Below are 21,954 nucleotides of genomic sequence, written 5' to 3'. Positions count from 1 at the left end.
TACTGAATTTAAACCTGCAACCTATTTTTTATACAAAACAAATATTACTAAAAATAAACATACATTTAAAAAAATACGAATGTTGTTTCAACCATAGCAATATAGATGTATTTTTAAGCCACCTGTTTTATTATCTTTACAGGATACCTCTAATAGCATTGAAATACTGAAGAAAATAGTCACATCAGAAGAAATTCAAAGCAACCTCTACACATGAAGCTCGCCAACGGGTTTTCACTCTCTATTAGATCTGTGTATATTTTGTACTCTTATCTCCTTTGTGGATTATTTCTTCAAATGTGAGTTTATTTTTAATGGAAATAATAAAATCTCTCTTGCTCAAGCCAGCTTTTTTTTCATCATCTAGAAATATTTCGCAAAAATTCATCATTCAACCACAAGGTGGGAGTGTTGTCGTTTTTCTGTTATTAATGAAGGATTGAGCTACATGACGGAGGTGCATCCTTTGTGGTTGCTGTCGTTAATACTGAGCAAAAACTGTTTAATGCCTGATGATGTGCAAGTAAGGACAGCGCCGCTGTGTGAGCAGTAAACATGCACAGCACAAGTTGCAGCGTCATCATTGACACCATGTTAGTGGCTGTGATTTTAGAGGTGTAAAAGCCAGCACGTTTGACAGAGCCAAGGCATTTCTGCATCCATATTGAGTCCTTTTGCGGCTGTATTTAATGTAATGATCCTGCTACATTCTCGCTGGCGCTGCTTAAATTCCAGGCACCTACTCTGGCGTGTTTTTTACTTTTTTAATTCTTTTGCAATTCAAATTGAAGTTAACAAACACTATGTTAAAGGGGCTGAAGCAGCCAATGCTAGCGCTGCAGTGTTGCTAAGTGCCAGGTTTATAGAACTAAAGCGGCGCCTGTTTACAACCATTGCCATATGGAAGAAAGTGCGTTACAAGTGGTAAAAGCTCAGTGTGGCGCTTCAAGGAAGCCAACAAGGGAAGGCTTGCTTCCTCCGGGGGATACTTGGGAACGGGCATCCTATAATACTGGGAGATGTACGATGAAGTGCAAAAGGAGAAGAGAACCGGAGAAAGTACGGAAAAAGTACAAGCGAGAATCAAGGACCAAGTTACAAATTAACTTAAAGGTTTAGGAAACCATAATGAAATGCTATTTGGTAAGGGCGTGTTTATGGGGTCCCTTCCAAGTAGCGATTCCCTATGGTATGTATTAATGTTTTGTGACTGAATTCCGATTTCTAAACGGTAATCATTTATAACCGCCTCAGATGAAGAAACTGGAAGGGCTGCAGGAGAGACCCTTCCCCTTTGACAATGTTTAAAAATAAAAGTTAAACAGTTCATTTTTTTAATTGAAACTCATCCCATTTTCCTTTAAGGAAAATGGATATTCATTAAACAAAAAGCTTTATTTAAAAGCAATCCTAGACATGCTGGTCTCCTGACCCCAGCAGACCACCCTCCTTGTGATGGCTGTCATTTCTATTTCTTTCTCAATAATATTCAGGGGGTCATGGGCAACAATTTGTGACGTACCTCATTAATATTCATGAGGTAGGTCACAAATTGCAACCCACTAAGAATTGTTGATCTAAAAATAAAAGTTTCATACATTAGGAATAGTGATTACCAAATAGCGATTCTGAAAATATCTCTTTTTGGAAATCGCTAAACATACAAAAACTTTTCGCCCCAAATCATCTGTAAAGCTACCAAATGGTGAGCATAAAAGTGCCGTTGTTATGCAATGTGTTACATTTCTAGTGCGGTATTCACTGGTAGAATTAGAGAATAGTCCACTGTGGCCAATGGAAACACAAAAGGGCAGGACCCTACAATGGTGACAATGCCTGCAAATCACATGGGTGGTTTCCCTGATGCAAACTCCAAGGCAGTTGTGGCAAACAGCACAAATCCTGCACACATACTGTGGGCGGATGCTTTGGACGGTGCCAAAGGTCAGGCAGAGGCACCACCAACAGCGTTTGACCACAGCAAATCGCAGGGCAACAAAGGTGGGAGGGGGGAGATACTACAGAGTGGTAAGACATTTTTTAACCCAATTACAGCAAGCCTGGGAGAGGGAAAATGAGCTCCACACTAAGGGCAGCCACCTTCAGACATGGAAGCATGGAGTCATGAGAGATCACATGGAGGAATGCAGACCCTGGCGCATCCCTTCCAGCAATAATGGAAACGCACTATATGACCGCATCGCTTGGGCATCCATACATGGTAGCAGAGGCCATGGGTCCAGCAACATTGATACCTATGCTGGTAAAGAAAGAGATATGGTGGAAATAATCATAGACATACCTTCACTATAGCAAGCCAAACTGGAGAGTTTTGGCTCGCTAAACCTGATCAGAAGTTTGCCTCCGGGCCACGTGGGCACACCTAATAGGACATGAACCTGATTTTGGGTGTTCACAAGAAGGTTATGTTTCAGAAGATTCCCCACATTCCTTCTTTGTGTACCTTTTCCACCTCTCCTACCATTCTCTGAGCCCCACTGTCTCCCAATTCCCATTTTTTTTGTCTTCCATCTCTTGTGCTGTGCCAAGCCCCTCCTCGCTAATCACAATTTCTATTACAATTGACCCACCTCATGGGTTCCTTCACTATTAAGGACTCCTATCTGACCCATAACATCTCTCCTACCTACTTATCTCACACTTACTTTAATGACAGTGGATTTTGGAAGGAGAACTGTTAATTTATGAGTTTGCTGTGGAATGAGTGGATGAGTTAGATTTAATAAAATCTTACACTGCATTTCATGAGGGAGAGAGCAGGACAGCGCCACAGCTACTAAGATATGGCGCTGACACACAATTAGGTTACCTAGCTCCATACATACACACACACACATTTATACTTTAGTGGAAAGGTGCCTGAATCATGTCTAGCACAGATTGTGTGCTGTAAGGATACCCTTCGGGTAGTACAAAATAGCATGCCTAGACAAAATTCAAAATGTTTCCCTTTTTGGGTGTGGTCTGTACAGTGCAGCACACTTGTAAAGTTTTAAAAGTTTGGAAAAACACAAATATTTCGCCTTTTTAATGCCTATCTTAAAGATCACAACAAAGTGATGGATGAAATGCTTAAATTAATCTCAGCCACTAGCAGTTCCTGGGCCATATCTAAATCCATAATTTTTCACCTACCATGCCACCTTAATTTGGACCCAGCCATATGCAAATCGGTCTGGAGCTTGCGCCAATGGGAACAGCCCAGCCTGAACAGTCAAGCCAGGTTCTCCATCATCCTAGTGCCGGTATTGCTCTGATAAGGGTGGTTCAGCAGTTATAGATTAATCTGATGGCACAGTGAGCACGGGACCCATGTCTGGGCGTACCAGTCACACTTAAGGTGTCAACCTCAACAACAGCAAGCTGATGGATAAAGTGCATGAATCTCAGCCACTGGCAAACACTCAGGCTGCATTCCAATCCTTCATTTTTCATCCACCTTGCCACCTCAGTTTGGACCCTGCCATATGTAAATCATTCTTAATCCTGCTCGAATGGGACCTGTCCAGCTCGAACTGCCAAGCCAGCGCTACCCTGAACCAAAATACAAGCGATCTAGGACCGGTTTTGCCTTGATAAAGGCTCATCAGCCAGGTCCTGAGTTGCTTGTATTCCTGTCCAGAGAGGACCTGGGTTTGTGGTTAAGGCTGTACTGTTTCCACTGGAGCAGGGGCAAGACTTTGGGGTGCCCAGATTTAAACTGGCAAGAATGGGAGGGAGGTCCTTCTCCCATCTAGGGCCCACCCTATGGAACTCACTCCCTTCTCACATCCGTAAAGAGGACAACTATGCAAGATTCAGGAGAAACATTAAGACCTGGCTTTTTGAGAAATGATTTGTCCACTCTTCCGCTTTCCATACCTTTTGCTCAGCTATAATGTCTCGGCGCCGGGAAACCCTTTGTGGGTAGCTGCGCGCCTTATAAATGCAAAAAATAAATAAATAAAAAAACTGATTTGCAAATAGTTGGGTCCAAACTGAGGTGGCATAGTGTTCAAAATTATGATCGACTGGGATGCAGCCCTGAGTAACTACCAGTGGCTGAGATGAATTTAAGCATTCCATCCATCACTTTTTGCATACTTCTGTGTGCCTCAAAGCTACATTAGTTTTTTGCCACAAAACCCTGTCTACTATTGTTAGTAGATAGGGGTTCTGTCATAAACCACATATGGTTGCATGGAAACGACCATGTATCACCAATGGGATGCCCCCTGGATGCAAAGTAATAAAAAGTGCTGCTTTGCATTACTTTTATGCTGCGGCAACAAATGATGGACAGAATGCTGAATAAATCAAACATTCACCGCCAGTCATGAGATCTGGGTTGAATTCATCGTTCTTTTGCTCACACCACCACCCCAGTTTGGACCCATCCTTATTCAAATCAGTCTTGACTCTGCTCCTCATGGGAACAGTCCAGCCTGAACTTCCAAGCCAGGTCTTCCCTGGACCGGAAACAAGCATCCTGGGACTGGTTTCGCAGTATCACCATTCATTATCCAAGCTATCTTGAATCCAGTGGGACAGTGAACAAGGGACCCACGTCTGGGCATACCCATCGCACTGAAGTCTAAAAATGCTGCGCCAACAAGTGATGGACGGAATGCTAAATGAATCAAAAATTCACCCCCATTCAAGAGACCTGAGTTATATCGAATGTGCATTTTTCTCACAATGCCAACCCAGTTCAGAACAAGCCATATGAAACCAGTCTTGAGCCTGCTCCTCAAGGGAATAGTCAAGCCCAAACTGTTGGAATAAGGCAGTTTGTGGGTGAAACGCGTTACCTGTGATACTGCCTGTATATCAATAAATAGGCGTATTGTGAAACCGAGCATGCGTATATGTGTATGTATATATATCTCCTCACCCGTTCCAGGTGGGCTGCCCCTTCCCTTGGGACTTGCACAGTGTGAGTCCCAAGGACAGCCCCCCTTCTCCTGGGCCCTGCAGCCATGGGCTAACGGGGACAGCTTTAGCGCTGTGGCGCCCAGTGCGAGAAATTTTGCCAGCACCAAATGCCCACCTACCCACGGATTCCCTCGCTATCACCCTTTAACAGCGCCACTAAAGTCTTCATAACTGCTCTCTCAGATGCGTATAATTTGTTTTAGACCACCAGTCATACCAGTGTAGGGTGCTAGAGCACTTTAATATCACACACACATTACACAGAGACACTCAATCATAGGTGCGTAAATTATTGTATAGGCAATGTTACATAAGACAGAGGACTACCAGGTGTATAGTTCAAGAGTGCTTGGTCTGGCGAAGCGTAAACTTAGAATTTAAATTGCAACACCATGGTCGGGGGTTCTCTTTAATAATCAGAATTGATTTCTATCCAAATTAACTCTTTTTCCAACATTAAGTTAATGAAAGGCTGGGGAGAAAATCATAATGCTCTTATCTGTGCCTTGCAGTTTGCATGCAGCTCATTAAGGACAGTTATTAGCTCACTGTTCTATGTTGGGATTAGAAGTATAAACTGCAAGTAACAAAAGGATCTCTCAGACAAACGGAGTAACCTACTGTCCTGATTACATTATATGCACTTTGTGATCTGCTTGGTACACGTTCTTTGCAGTAGGCATATTAACCCTCTGTGCTACCTTACCATGAGCCAAAACTTCCACTAGACAAACCCCCTAGCTCTCTCTAGGAAGAACATTAATCATTGGAGTTATCTTGCCTCCAAATTTCTGCAGGCCAGGAACGTGGAAGCAGGTGCTTTAAAACTATAAAATACTTGCAAACACAACGTCCCACCCAAAGTCAGCGTCCGGTGTGGTCTCAGCGCCCGTTGGAGTCGCACAGCCCTAGAGCTGGCCCTGAAGTACAAAATTACCCCTGCATCTCAGTCGGCGACCGCGGACTAGTGGGGGCTGGGCTGGTTTCTGGCAGGTGCTCCAGTTCGGTTGCACGTATTTAAATCGCCCTTCTAAAGACCTTTTCAGCTGAACACTTTTAGGTATATTTTTTATCTACTTTACTTTGCTTGTACCTCTCTCTGGCCAATCTCTGCATCTGCATGGTAACCGCGATTAGACCGGTGCTTGACGTGGCCTGAGGTGCGGAATGAGCCCAACCCCTGCATGAATGAAAAGCAGTGCATCCGGCAGGGCTCACAACAAAAACAAGCATTGACAAAGCCAATAGGTCTCAGCAGTGCCTGAGCGATTGGCCTTGTTAATGTGAATCTCTTTTAGCCATGTTGTCTAGCAGTACATCTGCTGTTCAGAAGTTACTGAAAGATCAGAATCACAGGATTTTGAGCTGGCACGGTCTCTTCACCCCCATGTTGAGTTTATTGTCCTGCCTCGCCTTAAAAAAAAGTGTTACGATTAGGCCTCGCTGGCTGCATCTTAGCGCTTTTTTCAGTGACTAAACCAGGCTGAACAGCAGATGTGTTGCTAGACAACATGACTAAAAGACATTCATGTGGCCGGGATCTATTGTTTTTGCCTATGCTTGTTCGGTGTTGACCAGGACTTGCAGAACAAATATGGAAGTGATAGAGAGAAACCGTTGAGCTTTGAATTGAAGAAAAGGTGCGGTGTAACGGCCAGAGCTGCCAAGTTTGAATCTCTGGGTCAGCTGAACAGTTTATGATTCTGGACAAATCACTTCTGCTTCCCCATGCCCCATGGATCATGCAAAATTTTTAAAAAAGCAGCGATGAGGAAGTTAGTAAGGGGATGGGTATATGGGCGAGTAACAGCAGGAGAGGGCAGGAGGAAGCATCATTGAAGGGGTAAAAAAAAAACTAAATTAAAGCGGGATCCGCGACAAAAATTAATGTAATTGTGGAATGTAACAGATGAGCACTTCAAGTGCTCCAATACAATCGGCTCATGTTCGTGCTGTGTCAAGACAGAGGACAGAGTGAATGCTCCAATACCATTGGATTGTTCATGGAAGTAAATAAACAAGTGCTGTTCATGTGTTAACAACTTTTTAAGCTATGTATTCGCTGTGTGCATGCGTTATAGTGGTAAGTGTGTATGTGTACAAGGGAGACAGCCTTAAAACACAAGTACTCCTTTGGAGTGCTTGGAAACAAAGAAAAAGATAGCTGCTCAAGCCAGGAGCACTGTAAGGAGACATGTACTTGGTCCATGCACTATGGGAGGGTCAAACACAAGAAGATGTAGGAATTGGGCGGCCTGTAAGCCAAGAGATGTAACACATGTCTCTTCGAGACAGTGCATGTGCTGTCTAGCCGAGACCTAAAACAATAATGACCTGGCATCACTGACGGCGCTGCTCACATCCAATGAAGGGAGAGAGAGGAGAGCAGAAAATAGAGAAAGAGGCAAAAAAAATTTTTCAATTCTGTTTTATTGTTTTTTTTTCAAACCAGCCTCTGCATCTATCAGTAATGTAAACTGTTGGACAGGCCTCGTGAAGGGGCCGCTCCCTCCCTGCATAATAAAAACCGAACACCAGCTCTCCCGGTGTCACCAGAAGAACCACCCCGGCAACCCACAGAAGCAACCCGCAACCCGTCCCCAACGGGACGCCTGCTCCCGAACACCCCGACATCGGCCGACCTGGGCCACCATCAGCAGCATTGCCCCGGCTCAGCCGCCATCTTGGACCCTGCACCACGAGGCCGCGTGGCCTCAGCTCGACCCCAACCCTGGGCCTGGCCAGGCCCCGACATCAAGGCACCACCATCTACCCAGGAGGCGAAGAGACCACTTGGCAGGTCAATGGGAGAACGGAGTGTCGATGGCTCTCCCCCGCCAGGTGCCGATCGCCCCCAGCCTCCCCGGGCGCTGGCTCGACCCCCCTGCTGGGTGTCTGGACTCCCTCATCCCGGACCTCCCGACCTCCAAGCGCGAGGGTCCAGACATCAAAGGAGGCCAGACCTATAACTGGGGCAGCTCCAGAGCAGGAAGGCAGTTGTATCCTGGAGTCGAGAGACACCTTGAAGAACTCATCCTTGATGGACTGCTGGCGCTGCCGCAGCCCTGCCTTGTGAATCATTGTTCCTGCCTGCTGGTGCTGCCGCGGCCCTCTGCAACCTACATCGTCGTCGGGACCTGCTGGCGCTGCCGCGGCCCATCCTTGTGAACCATCGCTCCTGCCTGCTGGCGCTGCCGCGGCCCTCTGCAACCTACACCTTCGTCGGGACCTGCTGGCGCTGCCGCGGCCCATCCTTGTGAACCATCGCTCCTGCCTGCTGGCGCTGCCGCGGCCCTCTGCAACCTACACCTTCGTCGGGACCTGCTGGCGCTGCCGCGGCCCATCCTTGAGTGAACCATCGCCTTGCCTGCTGGCGCTGCCGCGGCCCTTCTCAAACGAGACTTATCATCCTAGCCTGCTGGCGCTGCCGCGGCCCGACCTTCCAGAACTCCGAGCTCGAGGATTGTGAGCTACCCCTCTTGCCACCCCCGTACCAGATCGGTACCAAGACTGTCCCGCTACCTTTTCCCCCTCAGAGACTAGAATTGAGAGGACCCTCGTGTCCCGACCTCACTGTACCGTTGATAACCTTGCTTCAAGAATCGTATATAAAGAGTGTTGACCTCATCCTTGTGTGGTGTCCATCTGTGAGGGGGAAGTTACTTGTCTGTACGATCGCTGGAGACGGCCCTCTCCGGAGGCCTCTCCCCCTGTCCTCGGCCGACCCTTCGGGTCCCCGTCTAACATTGGTGGCCAGCGGCGGGATCCGAACCCACGCGTAATCGTACAGAGAGTAACTCACCCCACGACTCAACCACAATGACAACAAAAGAGAGCGGATCCACAGAAAAATTCCAGATGGAGAAACTAGAAGAGTACAACCACAGAGAGCTAAAACAATTTTGCATAGAACTAGGCATTGCTACCACAGGTCTGAGCACGAAAGAAGACTTCAAAAAGGCCCTAGAATCTTGGGCAGAGTCGGGTACGACCGTACCCCAAAACCAAAACCCCGAGGCGCCAGAAACGAGCACCACTCCGACAGAATGAAGGAGATCGGGTCGCTCCCCGGAGGAGATCCGAGAACGAGAGAAAAGCAGACTCCATGAATTAGAGCTGGCACGGCTTCGGTTGGACGGAGAACTGAAGTTGGCGGAACAAAAGATAACATTGGAACACTTGCGGCTCCGAGAGGAGCGGGAAGAGAAGCAAAAACAGAGGGAGTTAGAAGAGAAAAAACTGGCCTACGAACATGAGCGCAATCTAGCAGAAATAGAGCTGCGGAAACAGAATAAAGATCTCGGGGTACCCGAGCGCCCGAACACTCCTGGTACTACAGACCCTAAAGTCCACATTCCCAAGGATGTCGTCAGAGAATATTATTGGAACGACGATATCCAGCAATGGTTCAAAGCCTACGAGATAGCCATGACCTCCCACCGGATTGCTCGAAGTGACTGGGGAGCCGGGTTATGGGGGAGGTTCGTCAATGAAGGGCGCGACGCCCTGCTGCAACTCCCAGACCATCAGATTACCTCCTACGACCACATGAAGGCCGCCCTCCTCACTCGATACGGGCTCACGCCCGAGATGTACCGCCAGCGGTTCCGCGACTGCAAACGGATCCCGGGTACAACTTGAGTGGAGTACGTGAACTTTTTCAGCAGAGCATTCGAGGGGTGGATCAAGGGCAGCCAGGTAACCACCTACGAACAACTCTTTAACCTCATTGTGTGGGAGCACCTCTCCAACAATTGCTTCGTCGAGCTCAGGCAGCACCTCCTCGACAGTAAACTGACTGAACCTCGGCAGCTCGCCGCCGAAGCTGACCGATGGGAAAGCACTCGAGATGCCCGAAGCGGACCCAGCGAGCCAAACAGAACCAACCAAGGTCCCCATCGCCCCCGAGGAGGAGGAGGTCAGGGTCGGGGCAGAGACGCCGTCCCGGCGGCTCCCACCAGCAACACCCCGCCCCCGGCCGGCAGGGGAAACCCTCCGATGCGTCCAGGGTTCCGAGCCAACGTTACTTGCCACCGGTGCCAGCGGACCGGCCACTATGCAAACGACCCTAATTGCCCGAAGAACCAGAGTCCTATACCCCGCCAGGTCGCTGCCGCCGCCCTGGGAGAAGAGCAAACCCCAGAGGATTATGAAGAATACGAACAGGAACAGCCCGAGTGGGAACCAGCCGCCATGTCCCTGGTTTACCTAGGGGAAAGAGACATGATTCCGCGGGTTCCCCTACCCGCCAACACGAGAAAATACAGCCAGTGGGTAAACATAAATGGGCGCAAGGCTGAAGCCCTACGTGACACCGGGGCCAGTGTGACGGCAGTCCGCTGTCACCTGGTAACCCCGGAGCAGATCTTGCCAAACGTCCTTTGCCCCGTCCGATCAGCCGACAACTCAGAGAGCCTGTGCCGGATGGCCTGCGTCCCCTTCGAGTGGGGAGGAGTGTCCGGTATGCTGAAGGTGACTGTCCGCGATGATGCCCCCGTGGACTGCCTCCTGGGAAACGACCTCGAAAGTTCTCCCTGGGCAGCCGTTGAAAGAGGAGAGCACCTGGGGATGTTGGGTCTCCCTGAATGGGCCTGCGTAACGACACGGTCCATGGCCGCCCGCGCCATCTCCAGTCCAGAAGAACCCGAGTGGCCAGAACCTCCTCCCCCGATCGTCCCGGAGGGAGACGCCCTAAGCACCAATCCCCCAGAACCAAACGACGAAGGGCCCGTTCAACTCCAGGACCTTCCTGAACTGGCCCAGTGGCGTCAAGAGGGTGGTCCCACCCAGGAACAATTCCGACAGGAACAGAAGACCTGTCCCTCCCTCGAGGGACTCCGGCAGCAAGCCCTCGCCCAGAGCGCAGGAGACACCGCGGGGGCCCACTGGATTTATTGGGACAATGACTTGCTCTACAGCGAACAAAGAATTGCGGAGCTGGGGGCCAGTCGGGTGCTGGTGGGGCCCCTCCGCTTCAGGGACTTCCTTTTGAACTTAGCGCACGATGTCCCCCTTGCTGGACACTTGGGACAAGACAAAACATACAACCGCCTGGTAACACACTTTTACTGGCCCAAAATTCGAAATGATGTCTCCAACCACTGCCGGGCCTGCCCCACCTGCCTGGCCAGCGGGAAGAGCGGCCGAAAGATCAAAGCACCCTTGCAACCCTTCCCCGTCGTCACCACCCCGTTCGAACGGGTGGGAATAGACATTGTGGGGCCCCTAGACCCCCGGACGGCCCAGGGGCACCGGTTCATCCTAGTCCTGGTGGACCACGCCACCTGGTATCCCGAGGCCATTCCTCTTCGGACCGTGACAGCACCCGTGGTAGGCCGAGCCCTAATGGGGATCTTCTCTCGAGTGGGCTTCCCCCGGGAGGTCGTCAGCGACTGGGGCACGAACTTTATCTCAAAGTACATGAGGTCTCTCTGGCAACAGTGCGGGGTCACCTACCGGTTCACGACCCCTTATCACCCGCAAGGAAACGGACTGGTCGAGCGGTTTAACCGCACTCTCAAGGGCATGATCATGGGCCTGGAAGAACCCCTACGCCGCCAATGGGACGTGCTGCTCCCGTGCCTCCTCTTCGCCTATCGAGAAGTTCCCCAGAAATCCCTCGGCTTCAGCCCCTTCGATCTCCTGTACGGACACCCCGTCCGGGGCCCCCTCAGCCTGGTCAGGGAAGGATGGGAGATGGCCCCCCAGAAGACTCCTCCGGACGTCTATAAGTATCTCCTGACCCTCCGCAACCAGACCCGGCGATTCAGGGAACTCGCCAAAGCCAACCTTGAGGCCAGTCAGAAGGACATGAAGAAATGGTACGATCAACATGCCTCCTCCATCGAGTTCGAACCAGGCCAGCAAGTATGGGTGATGTCTCCCGTCGAACCCTGTGCCCTGCAGGACAAATGGACAGGACCCTTCAAGGTGATAGAGCGCAAGGGCCCTGTCACCTACCTAATAGACATGGAATCCCCCCGGAACCCACTCCGAGTCCTCCACGCCAACAGACTCAAACCCCACTTCGTACGCTCGGAGCTCAGCCTACTAATGGCAACAGATAGTGGGACAGAAGAAGACTCCGAGCCCCTCCCTGACCTACTGAGGACCCGTGAAAAAGATGGCTCAGTGGAAGGGGTCAGACTCTCCGAGGCCTTGTCCCCGGAACAACGCCAAGACTGTCGGGCTCTCCTGCTACAATTTGCGAACCTGTTCTCCCTCACCCCAGGGGTCACCCCCTGGTGCCTTCACGACGTGGACACTGGGGATAGTCCACCTATTCGACACAGGGCGTACCGAGTGCCAGATCGGGTGCGCACCTGCATCCAGGACGAAGTCTCTAAAATGCTGGCCCTAGGAGTGATCTAGCCATCCGACAGCCCCTGGGCCAGCCCAGTCGTACTGGTCCCCAAGGCTGCCGCCCCGGGCGTCGCCCCCGAGCTCCGGTTCTGTGTAGACTATTGGGGCCTGAACGCTGTTACCCGAACCGACGCTCACCCCATCCCCCGGGCGGATGAGCTGGTTGACCGCATGGGGGCTGCCCGCTATCTGAGCATCTTCGATCTAACAGCAGGCTACTGGCAGATCGGCCTCACCCCCAGGGCCCAAGAACGATCCGCCTTCTCTACCCCGGATGGCCACTACCACTTCAAAGTGATGCCATTCGGCATGAAAAACGCTCCAGCGACCTTCCAACGCCTCGTGAACCAGGTACTGGCGTGCCTCGACGAATTCAGCGCCGCCTACCTGGATGATATCGCTGTGTACAGTCGTCACTGGGCAGACCACCTTCACCACCTCCGAGAAGTCCTGCACGCCCTCCAGCAGGCCGGCCTCACCATCAAAGCCAGCAAATGTCAGGTTGGCCAGGGGTCCGTGACCTACCTCGGACACCAAGTGGGGAGCGGTCTGGTGGCACCCCTTCAGCTCAAGATTGCTGCCATCCAGTCCTGGCAACCTCCTGTCACCCAAACCGAGGTCCGAGCCTTCCTAGGGCTCACCGGATACTACCGGCGGTTTGTAAAGGACTATGGCAACATTGAGACGATTGTAGAGTGCATTTTCAGTGTTTACCTACTTTGTAGCTGTGTTTACCCTCGGCAGCCCGTGGCTCCTCCCAGATCCCGCCTCCCAGCCGCCCCTCCCACGCACCCCCCCACCATCCATTTTGGCCAATGCCCCCACGCGCAGCGTCCACGCGCTACGTACACGCCGAAGGTGCGCCAAAGGTAAGCCCGTCTACGCCCGTCCGCGCCTGGACCGCGCCCAGCGCCAGACCCCCTGCCCCTCGCGCTGCCCAGCCCTCCCGCATTACCTACGATGCCGCCACCCTCCTAGCCCTTAACCCCGGTCGCGCCCCCAACTGCGTCCAAGCCGCTCCTGGACACACCCATGGACCTTTCTCTTGCTACTCCTGCAAATTCAGCGGCACCGACAACATCTCCGCTACGACCACACCACAGATTCCCGACCCCAATCACCTACAATGCATCCTTCTCAACACCCGATCGGTCCACAGACACGCCATTGACCTATGGAATCTACTATACACCATCTCTCCAGACGTCGCCTTCCTAACAGAAACATGGATGAACGCTTCCTCCGCCCCAGACATCACCATTGCCATCCCTGAAGATTATAAGATCACACGCAAGGACCGTACCGGCCACACAGGAGGAGGAATCGCTATCGTCCATAAAAAATCAATCCACATCTCAACCAGCTCTGACGTCAACCTCGCCAACTCTGAACACCTTCACTTCCAGATCCACATCGACCCCAAGACCACACTCAGAGGCACCCTCCTCTACAGGCCACCAGGACCCCGCGCAAAATTCAGTGAAGACATCACGGACTTCATCACTCCACACGCGCTCCCCTCCAAAGATTACATCCTTCTGGGAGACCTCAACTTTCACCTTGAAAAGAACAACGACCGCAACACCACCACCCTCTTGGACAACCTCGCCAACCTCGGACTTAAACAACTGGTCACTTCCCCCACAAACATCGCAGGTCACACACTCGACCCCATCTTCACCTCCAGCAATCATGTCTCCTTCAGCCACACTACGGATCTCCTCTGGACTGACCACAGCTGCGTTCACTTCACCTACATCAAGCCGAAACCCACCAACCACCTCCAACCAACTCTGCAAAGAAACTGGAACAAAATCACCATCGACCAGATCTCCTCATCGCTCCTTCTAAACACCCCAGCCCACTCTTCTAACCCAGACCAAGCCGCCGCCAACTTCACCCTATGGTTATCCAACACCGCCGACATCCTAGCACCACTGAAAAAACGTCAAAGCAAACCTGGCAGCAAGAAGGCCTCATGGTTCAACGATGATCTTAAGAAGTCCAAGAAACTCTGCCGCTCCCTTGAGAAGGCCTGGAAAAAAGACCCAACCACTAGCACCAAGGACGCCTTCAAAAACGCCACCCGCACACACCACCAACTAATCCGAAAGGCCAAGAAAACAGCATTCAAGGATCGACTAGACAACAACGCCCACAACAGCAAGGAACTTTTCAACATCGTCAAGGAATTTACCAACCCCTCGGCCAACTCCAACGACATCACCCCCTCTCAAACCCTCTGCGACTCCCTGGCTTTATTCTTCCACAACAAAATTGCAGACATCCACAACAGCTTCGACAACCAACCCGGAGATCAACCCACCCAACCATATGCTGAACATTCTCCCCCCTTGAACACCCTCAACGACTGGAACCCAATCTCCACTGAGGACACCATCCGCCTGATGAACTCCATCCACTCAGGATCCCCCACAGACCCATGTCCTCACCACATCTTCAACAAAGCAGACTCCGTCATAGCACCGCACCTCCGAGACGTCATCAACTGCTCCTTCAACTCCGCCACCTTCCCGGAAAGCTGGAAACACGCTGAACTCACCGCCCTTCTGAAAAAACCCACAGCGGACCCCACCGAACTCAAAAATTACCGCCCCATATCGCTCCTTCCTTTCCCGGCCAAAGTCATCGAGAAAGCTGTCAACAACCAACTCGCCGCTTTCCTCGAAACCAACAAATCCCTCGACTCCTCACAATCTGGCTTCCGAGCAAAACACAGCACTGAGACCGCCCTCATCGCAGCAACAGACGACATTCGAACTCTACTGGACAATGGAGACACAGTCGCCCTCATCCTCCTCGACCTCTCTGCAGCCTTCGACACAGTCTGCCACAGCACCCTTTTACAACGCCTCAGAAACATCGGAATACAAGGAAAAGCACTTGAATGGATCACCTCGTTCCTCACCGGAAGAACCCAGAGAGTCCGCCTTCCACCATTCAAGTCCGAGGCCACTGAAGTCATCTGTGGCGTACCACAAGGATCCTCACTCAGTCCCACCCTCTTCAACGTATACATGAGCCCCCTTGCGGCCATCGCTCGCCAACACAATCTCAACATCATCTCCTACGCGGATGACACTCAACTGATCCTTTCTCTCACCAATGACCCCAGCACCGCCAAAACCAACCTACACGAAGGAATGAAAGAAGTTGCCGAATGTATGAAACACAGCCGTCTGAAACTGAACTCAGATAAAACAGAAGTCCTCATCTTAGGTACATCCCCCTCTGCATGGGACGACTCTTGGTGGCCGGAAGCCCTTGGAAAAGCACCCATCCCGACAGACCACGCATGGAACCTAGGCGTTATCCTGGATTCTTCACTTTCAATGAACAGACAAGTCCGCGCCGTATCCTCATCCTGCTTCAACATTCTTCGCATGCTCAAAAAAACATTTCGCTGGATCCCCACCGAAACCAGAAAAACAGTCACCCATGATCTGGTCACGAGCCGACTGGACTACGGAAACACCCTCTACGCAGGTACTACCGCTAAAATCCAGAAGAAACTCCAACGAATCCAAAACGCCTCAGCCAGGATCATATTAGACATCCCGCGTAACGAACACATCTCTGGCCACCTGAAAGACCTCCACTGGCTACCCGTCAATAAGAGGATCACTTTCCGACTGCTAACCCACGCACACAAATCACTCTACGACATCGGACCAGAATGCCTCAACTCACGACTGTCCTTCTACACCCCCTCCCGCCAACTACGTTCTTCCAGCCAAGCCCTCGCCACTGTACCCCGCATCAACAAGACCACCATGGGAGGAAGATCCTTCTCATACCTGGCAGCTAAAACATGGAACTCACTCCCCACTTACCTTCGCCTTACCCAGAACCACCTAGCATTCAGAAAGCAACTTAAAACGTGGATATTTGACAAGTAATCCTCCTCCCCTCCCTAAGCGCCTTGAGACCCTCTGGGTATGTAGTGCGCTATATAAATTCTTTGACTTGACTTGACTTGACTCACAGAGCTCACATCCAAGAAAAAAAACCCAAAACCGTCAACTGGACTCCGGACTGTCAAGCGGCCTTCGAGAAGTTGAAGGCCGCCATGTGCACCGCCCCCGTGCTCCAGGCCCCCGACTACAGCCGAGAATTCATCGTCCAGACGGACGCCTCGGATCATGGCGTTGGGGCAGTACTCTCTCAACTCAACGCAGAGGGAGTCGATCAACCAGTGGCCTTCATCAGCCGACGCCTGCTGGCCCGAGAGCAGCGCTGGAGCACCATCGAACGGGAGGCCTTCGCAGTGGTATGGGCCCTCAAGAAACTCCGGCCCTACTTCTTCGGTACCCATTTCAGGGTACAAACGGACCATAGACCCCTGCAATGGCTGATGCAGATGCGGGGGGAGAACCCAAAACTGTTGCGATGGTCCATCTCCTTGCAGGGGATGGACTTCACTGTGGAGCATCGCCCTGGCCAGGACCACGCCAACGCGGACGGCCTGTCACGCTTTTTCCGCCTCGGCGAAGAGAGTACCCAAGAAGATGGGTGACTCTCCCTGCCTTCAGCTGGGGGGACGCATGTTGGACAGGACTCGTGAAGGGGCCGCTCCCTCCCTGCATAATAAAGACCGAACACCGGCTCTCCCGGTGTCACCAGAAGAACCACCCCGGCAACCCACAGAAGCAACCCGCAACCCGTCCCCAACGGGACGCCTGCTCCCGAACACCCCGACATCGGCCGACCTGGGCCACCATCAGCAGCATTGCCCCGGCCCAGCCGCCATCTTGGACCCTGCACCACGAGGCCGCGTGGCCTTAGCTCGACCCCAACCCTGGGCCTGGCCAGGCCCCGACATCAAGGCACCACCATCTACCCAGGAGGCGAAGAGACCACTTGGCAGGTCAATGGGAGAACGGAGTGTCGATGGCTCTCCCCCGCCAGGTGCCGATCGTCCCCAGCCTCCCCGGGCGCTGGCTCCACCCCCCTGCTGGGTGTCTGGACTCCCTCATCCCGGACCTCCCGACCTCCAAGCGCGAGGGTCCGGACATCAAAGGAGGCCAGGCCTATAACTGGGGCAGCTCCAGAGCAGGAAGGCAGTTGTATCCTGGAATCGAGAGACACCTTGAAGAACTCATCCTTGACGGACTGCTGCCACTGCCGCAGCCCTGCCTTGTGAATCATCGTTCCTGCCTGCTGGCGCTGCCGCGGCCCTCTGCAACCTACATCGTCGTCGGGACATGCTGGCGCTGCCGCGGCCCATCCTTGTGAACCATCGCTCCTGCCTGCTGGCGCTGCCGCGGCCCTCTGCAACCTACACCTTCGTCGGGACCTGCTGGCGCTGCCACGGCCCATCCTTGTGAACCATCGCTCCTGCCTGCTGGCGCTGCCGCGGCCCTCTGCAACCTACACCTTCGTCGGGACCTGCTGGCGCTGCCGCGGCCCATCCTTGAGTGAACCATCGCCTTGCATGCTGGCGCTGCCGCGGCCCTTCTCAAACGAGACTTATCATCCTAACCTGCCGGCGCTGCCGCGGCCCGACCTTCCAGAACTCCGAGCTCGAGGATTGTGAGCTACCCCTCTTGCCACCCCCGTACCAGTTCGGTACCAAGACTGTCCCGCTACCTTTTCCCCCTCAGAGACTAGAATTGAGAGGACCCTCGTGTCCCGACCTCACTGTACCGTTGATAACCTTGCTTCAAGAATCGTATATAAAGAGTGTTGACCTCATCCTTGTGTGGTGTCCATCTGTGGGGGGGAAGTTACTTGTCTGTACGATCGCTGGAGGCGGCCCTCTCCGGAGGCCTCTCCCCCTGTCCTCGGCCGACCCTTCGGGTCCCCGTCTAACATAAACAGAGTTAAACATGCATAGAAATTAGTTGATTATAAGCAAGCAGTGGCTTTTACTTTCATGGAATTTATAACCCTGGGCGGAGCAGGCGTAGTGCCTCTACGCGAAGTTCCACGGAGTTGGAAAGCAACTTCGTGGAACTTCGCTATGCTCCACAACCTCCTACTCTCCCAAAATAATTAAAATGAATTAAAATGCACTTACCTACTCCTGCTATGCGCACTCGCAAGACGTACATTGTAGGGGTCATCAGTGAAGCAGGACAGGGAGGAGGAGGAGGCAGGAGCGCAGCAATGTAAAGGAGGAGGCTACCACGGGGCAGGTAAGTGCCTTTTAATTAGTTTTAATTCATTTGGGAGGGTTGAGAGGACTGTTAAGAGTCTTAGTTTTTGCCTGAACTCTACGTTCACAACCGAATGCGGAGTAGGCAAAACTACTTAAACTCCGCTGGCCGAGTGTAGTTACCCGCCCGGGCTAGTAATTTATTGTAGTAGTATTTATATAACACTTAGTACTCCTGACGAGGCGTCGAAGAGGTTTTTGGCGGGTAACATGCTACTTTACATGAAACGAAAAAATAATGTACAATTGAATCTGCAGCAGAGCAAGTAGAGATGATGAAATTGATTGGAGGGAAAGGGAGTGTGATCACACATCCATCATTACCACCCCAAGGGGAGCACAATGAACCCTCCAGGATACACCCAACTCCTATAGCCCGTCAAGTCACACACCAATTATTATTTCACACATCCAAAAAGGTTGCACTAAACCGCAGCATCACATCTGTTAGCCCTACTTCCTGTGTTCCTGGGGGCACCGAGAGAGGTCTGGTGTCCTCTTTTGCTTTTAATATAAATGTCTAGGAAGAGGTGAATCTAAAGGGGTAAGACAAACAAAAGAAGGTAGGAGGTGAGGAAGATGATAGACTACAGCAGAGAGGTGAGAGCTGAACATAAGGGGCAGACTGCAAGAAAGCAAGATGCTGGAGGAAAGGGAGAAGGGGGAAGGAGTGATGTGTGGTATGGGCAGATTGGTGAGAAGGGAAGAGTTTTGGTGAGGTAAAAAGAATAGCACGAAAAAGATGGGAATGTAGAAGGTGCTGAATCCGCACACAAATATAAGAGCTTGGGGGAGAGTGGGAGGGTGGAAGGGGAGAGTGGGAGGGCGGAAGGGGAGAGATAGAAGTAAAGTAACACAAGAGTAGTGGTGTAATGCAAAATGGAGACCCCTCTGCAGAATGTGATGCGAGGCCCCGGAGTCTCCCACATCTCATAGATATTCAATGACCCTATGCTAAATGGGAGCCTCCTAAAGGGCTGGAGACCAATTGAAGTGTTGAGGGTTCAGCTGCATCGATTGGCTGCAGGGGCCTGTGCTGCGTTCTGGCACAAGATGTGAAGCAAGGTAAGATGCTGGGGGAGAAGAGTGGTCAACAGCAGCGCATGTAGGGGAGAGGTGGAAGCGAGAGGGTCAGAACCCGTGAATGGAGGGTAGAGGTGAAAGAGAGAGGAAAGAGTAGAGCATGGAGGGAAAATTAAGACGGAAGGGGCAGAACCAGAGAGGAGAGGTGATGTAAATAATTAATTTACTCTCTTAATTTCTATGCAGGTAAGTACTTAATCAATAATAACTCAATCGGAATGAAGGAAAACAGAGTCCGTGGTGTAAGAGTTTCTAAGGGTTTTATTCCTCATAAAGGAATCAGGATATCGTGTTCTGACCACCACACAGGGTGTCAGAAGGGATAGATGAGCGCGCCGACGTTTATTGACAATACATAGCTTATATACTTGATTTACATCATAGTGTTCAATGTAAGAGGCGTAACAGCTGAGAGAGAACAAGATAACAGTATACACGTGGTGCTAGTACATCATCAAGAGGCGTAAGCTAGGCGTAACTAGGCGTGTGTGCTAGAAACGTCACTGATAGGTGACGCAAGTGGGTGGCACCAAGGGGTGGTGCTAACAGAATGTTGCAATGTCAGCAGAAATCGGAAGCTTGGATGCGTGCGCAGCTGCATGACGTGTGATAGACGGGGTGCAGGGGACTTGACATTTACACTGACGGGAAGAGACAGAAGTCTGGCATGTCAGATCAACTTGTACTTCTATCATATCTGATATCTGATGTTTAGGAACTAAGCTATCTGGGCAGAAAGGTCTCTAGAGCAGAAGCTATTCTATACTTGCTGTGAGTGCGTGTATAAGCGCCTGAATGTCTGTATGAGAAGCGTGGGGGCATGGGGCCTTCCATGGAAGCATGGCAACAGAGGCTATGAATTACTTGCATAAAGACAGGTCGGCCCTTTAGCCCTGTAGCTGAGGAAGGATGTTTACTGAAGCTAGTAGACTGGAATGTATCTTCGGGGAGGAAAACAGATAACTCGAAGGTTATAGTCAATCTTGGCAGGCAGCAGGCTGAGCTGAGCACGGAGGGCCGCGCTAGAAGTAAGTCAGAGTTCACGGGTACGGGGGCTGCTTGGGCAGAGGCCCTCGGAGTCAGAAGCCAGAAAAGAGGCTCGATGGCAGAGATTCAGGGCCTACTTTCAGTCAGGCTGAAAAACGTAGGAGTACACTTCAAAAAGACGTTGGCATAGCATACTTAGGAACGGACCATCAAACCCATTCATGGTGGGTCTGAAAGAGGACAAGTTAACGTTGGACGCAAATGTATTTGCGTCTTCATAGCTGGTACAGGAGGGAAGTTACATGCACTTTTAACTCGTACATGGAGTCGGTGGGGTACTCGCTAGGGAACACAACATGACCATAAAATTTATATTACCTCATTCCCTCCTTGTTCCCTACGGACCCTTCATGATATATCGATCCTCATAAATCGATCGGTTTGTTCTTGTAACATTATATGTTCGTCTTTCTTTCTTTGACTGTTTGAGAGGCAACTGGAATGCTCAATGCAGGATGTGGCACACAGTCCACATATCGCTGGCCCACACTGCAGGCATAGGCAACAACTGAATACTATAACAAGGCCAATGCCTAGGAAGGATAAGATCTTCCATCCCCAAGCTGTTAACGTAGTCCAGAACCAACCGGACCAAGTCCAGGTGCCTGGATTCTGATGTATCTGATTTGCAATTTTATGTAAACGGGTGATAGCTTGATAGACAGATGGTGCATTTTGTGGAATGAAAACACAGCAACTTGACCCGATGACCTTACAGGCTCCACCTCTATCTGCCAAGATGACGTCAATCACAAGACGGTTTTGAAGGACAACAGTCCGTATAGCAGACTGCTCCTCTGTTAGGTTACCTAGAGCGGAGGCAGTTTCGTTCACTACTGCTTCAAGTGTTCTCGTTAATCTGCGTATTAATTTACTGTTTTGGACAGGTCCTAGGAAGAAAAAGAATCCTTTATTGAAATCAGTGTACTGTTCCCATGCCGTTTCTGTGTAGTCGACAAGGGGAATATCTCTTTTGGGTCTATTCGGTGCTAGATTCGTGTTTCTATGGTAATCAGGAGGAGCTAGGAAAACAGGTGGCAGAAGGAATGCAATGTAACAGGTACCATCCCAATCTGGGGGCAAACGTATGTATGCGGTATGACCACAAACAAAATAGGAATGACTGGTAGCTTTAAAAGACGATTTACCATGGTCACTGAACTCGACCACAGTAGTGCATTTACTATGACCTACGTGTACTGAACCTTTCTTGCTAACACATAATTCACCTGTGACTGGTAGTACTAACATATGGGGCAAAACTGGAGCAGTTTCAGATTCAACAGTGAGGATCATAAGGCTGATTGTGTAATTACCTAATCCATATACTTCATTTTCTAGATCAGTTC

The 21,954-nt window shown here is 51.1% G+C and overlaps 1 protein-coding gene across 1 annotated transcript in view; it reads left to right on the top strand.

The window, feature by feature from the left end:
• PSMG1 (proteasome assembly chaperone 1) overlaps nucleotides 1-347 on the top strand; it is a 101,713-nt gene extending 101,366 nt beyond the window's left edge. The window contains exon 7 of the mRNA XM_086935422.1: nucleotides 143-347. Within this exon, the coding sequence (XP_086791548.1) occupies nucleotides 143-217 (75 nt within the window). The 3' untranslated portion in view covers nucleotides 218-347. The remainder of the gene's footprint in view (nucleotides 1-142) is intronic.
• The last annotated feature ends 21,607 nt before the right edge of the window (nucleotides 348-21,954 follow it).

This window comes from Lissotriton vulgaris, chromosome 8 (assembly GCF_964263255.1).
Source record: "Lissotriton vulgaris chromosome 8, aLisVul1.2, whole genome shotgun sequence".
In the NCBI taxonomy this organism is placed as follows: Eukaryota; Metazoa; Chordata; class Amphibia; order Caudata; family Salamandridae; genus Lissotriton; species Lissotriton vulgaris.
This window is presented reverse-complemented; position numbering and strand designations above follow the sequence as displayed.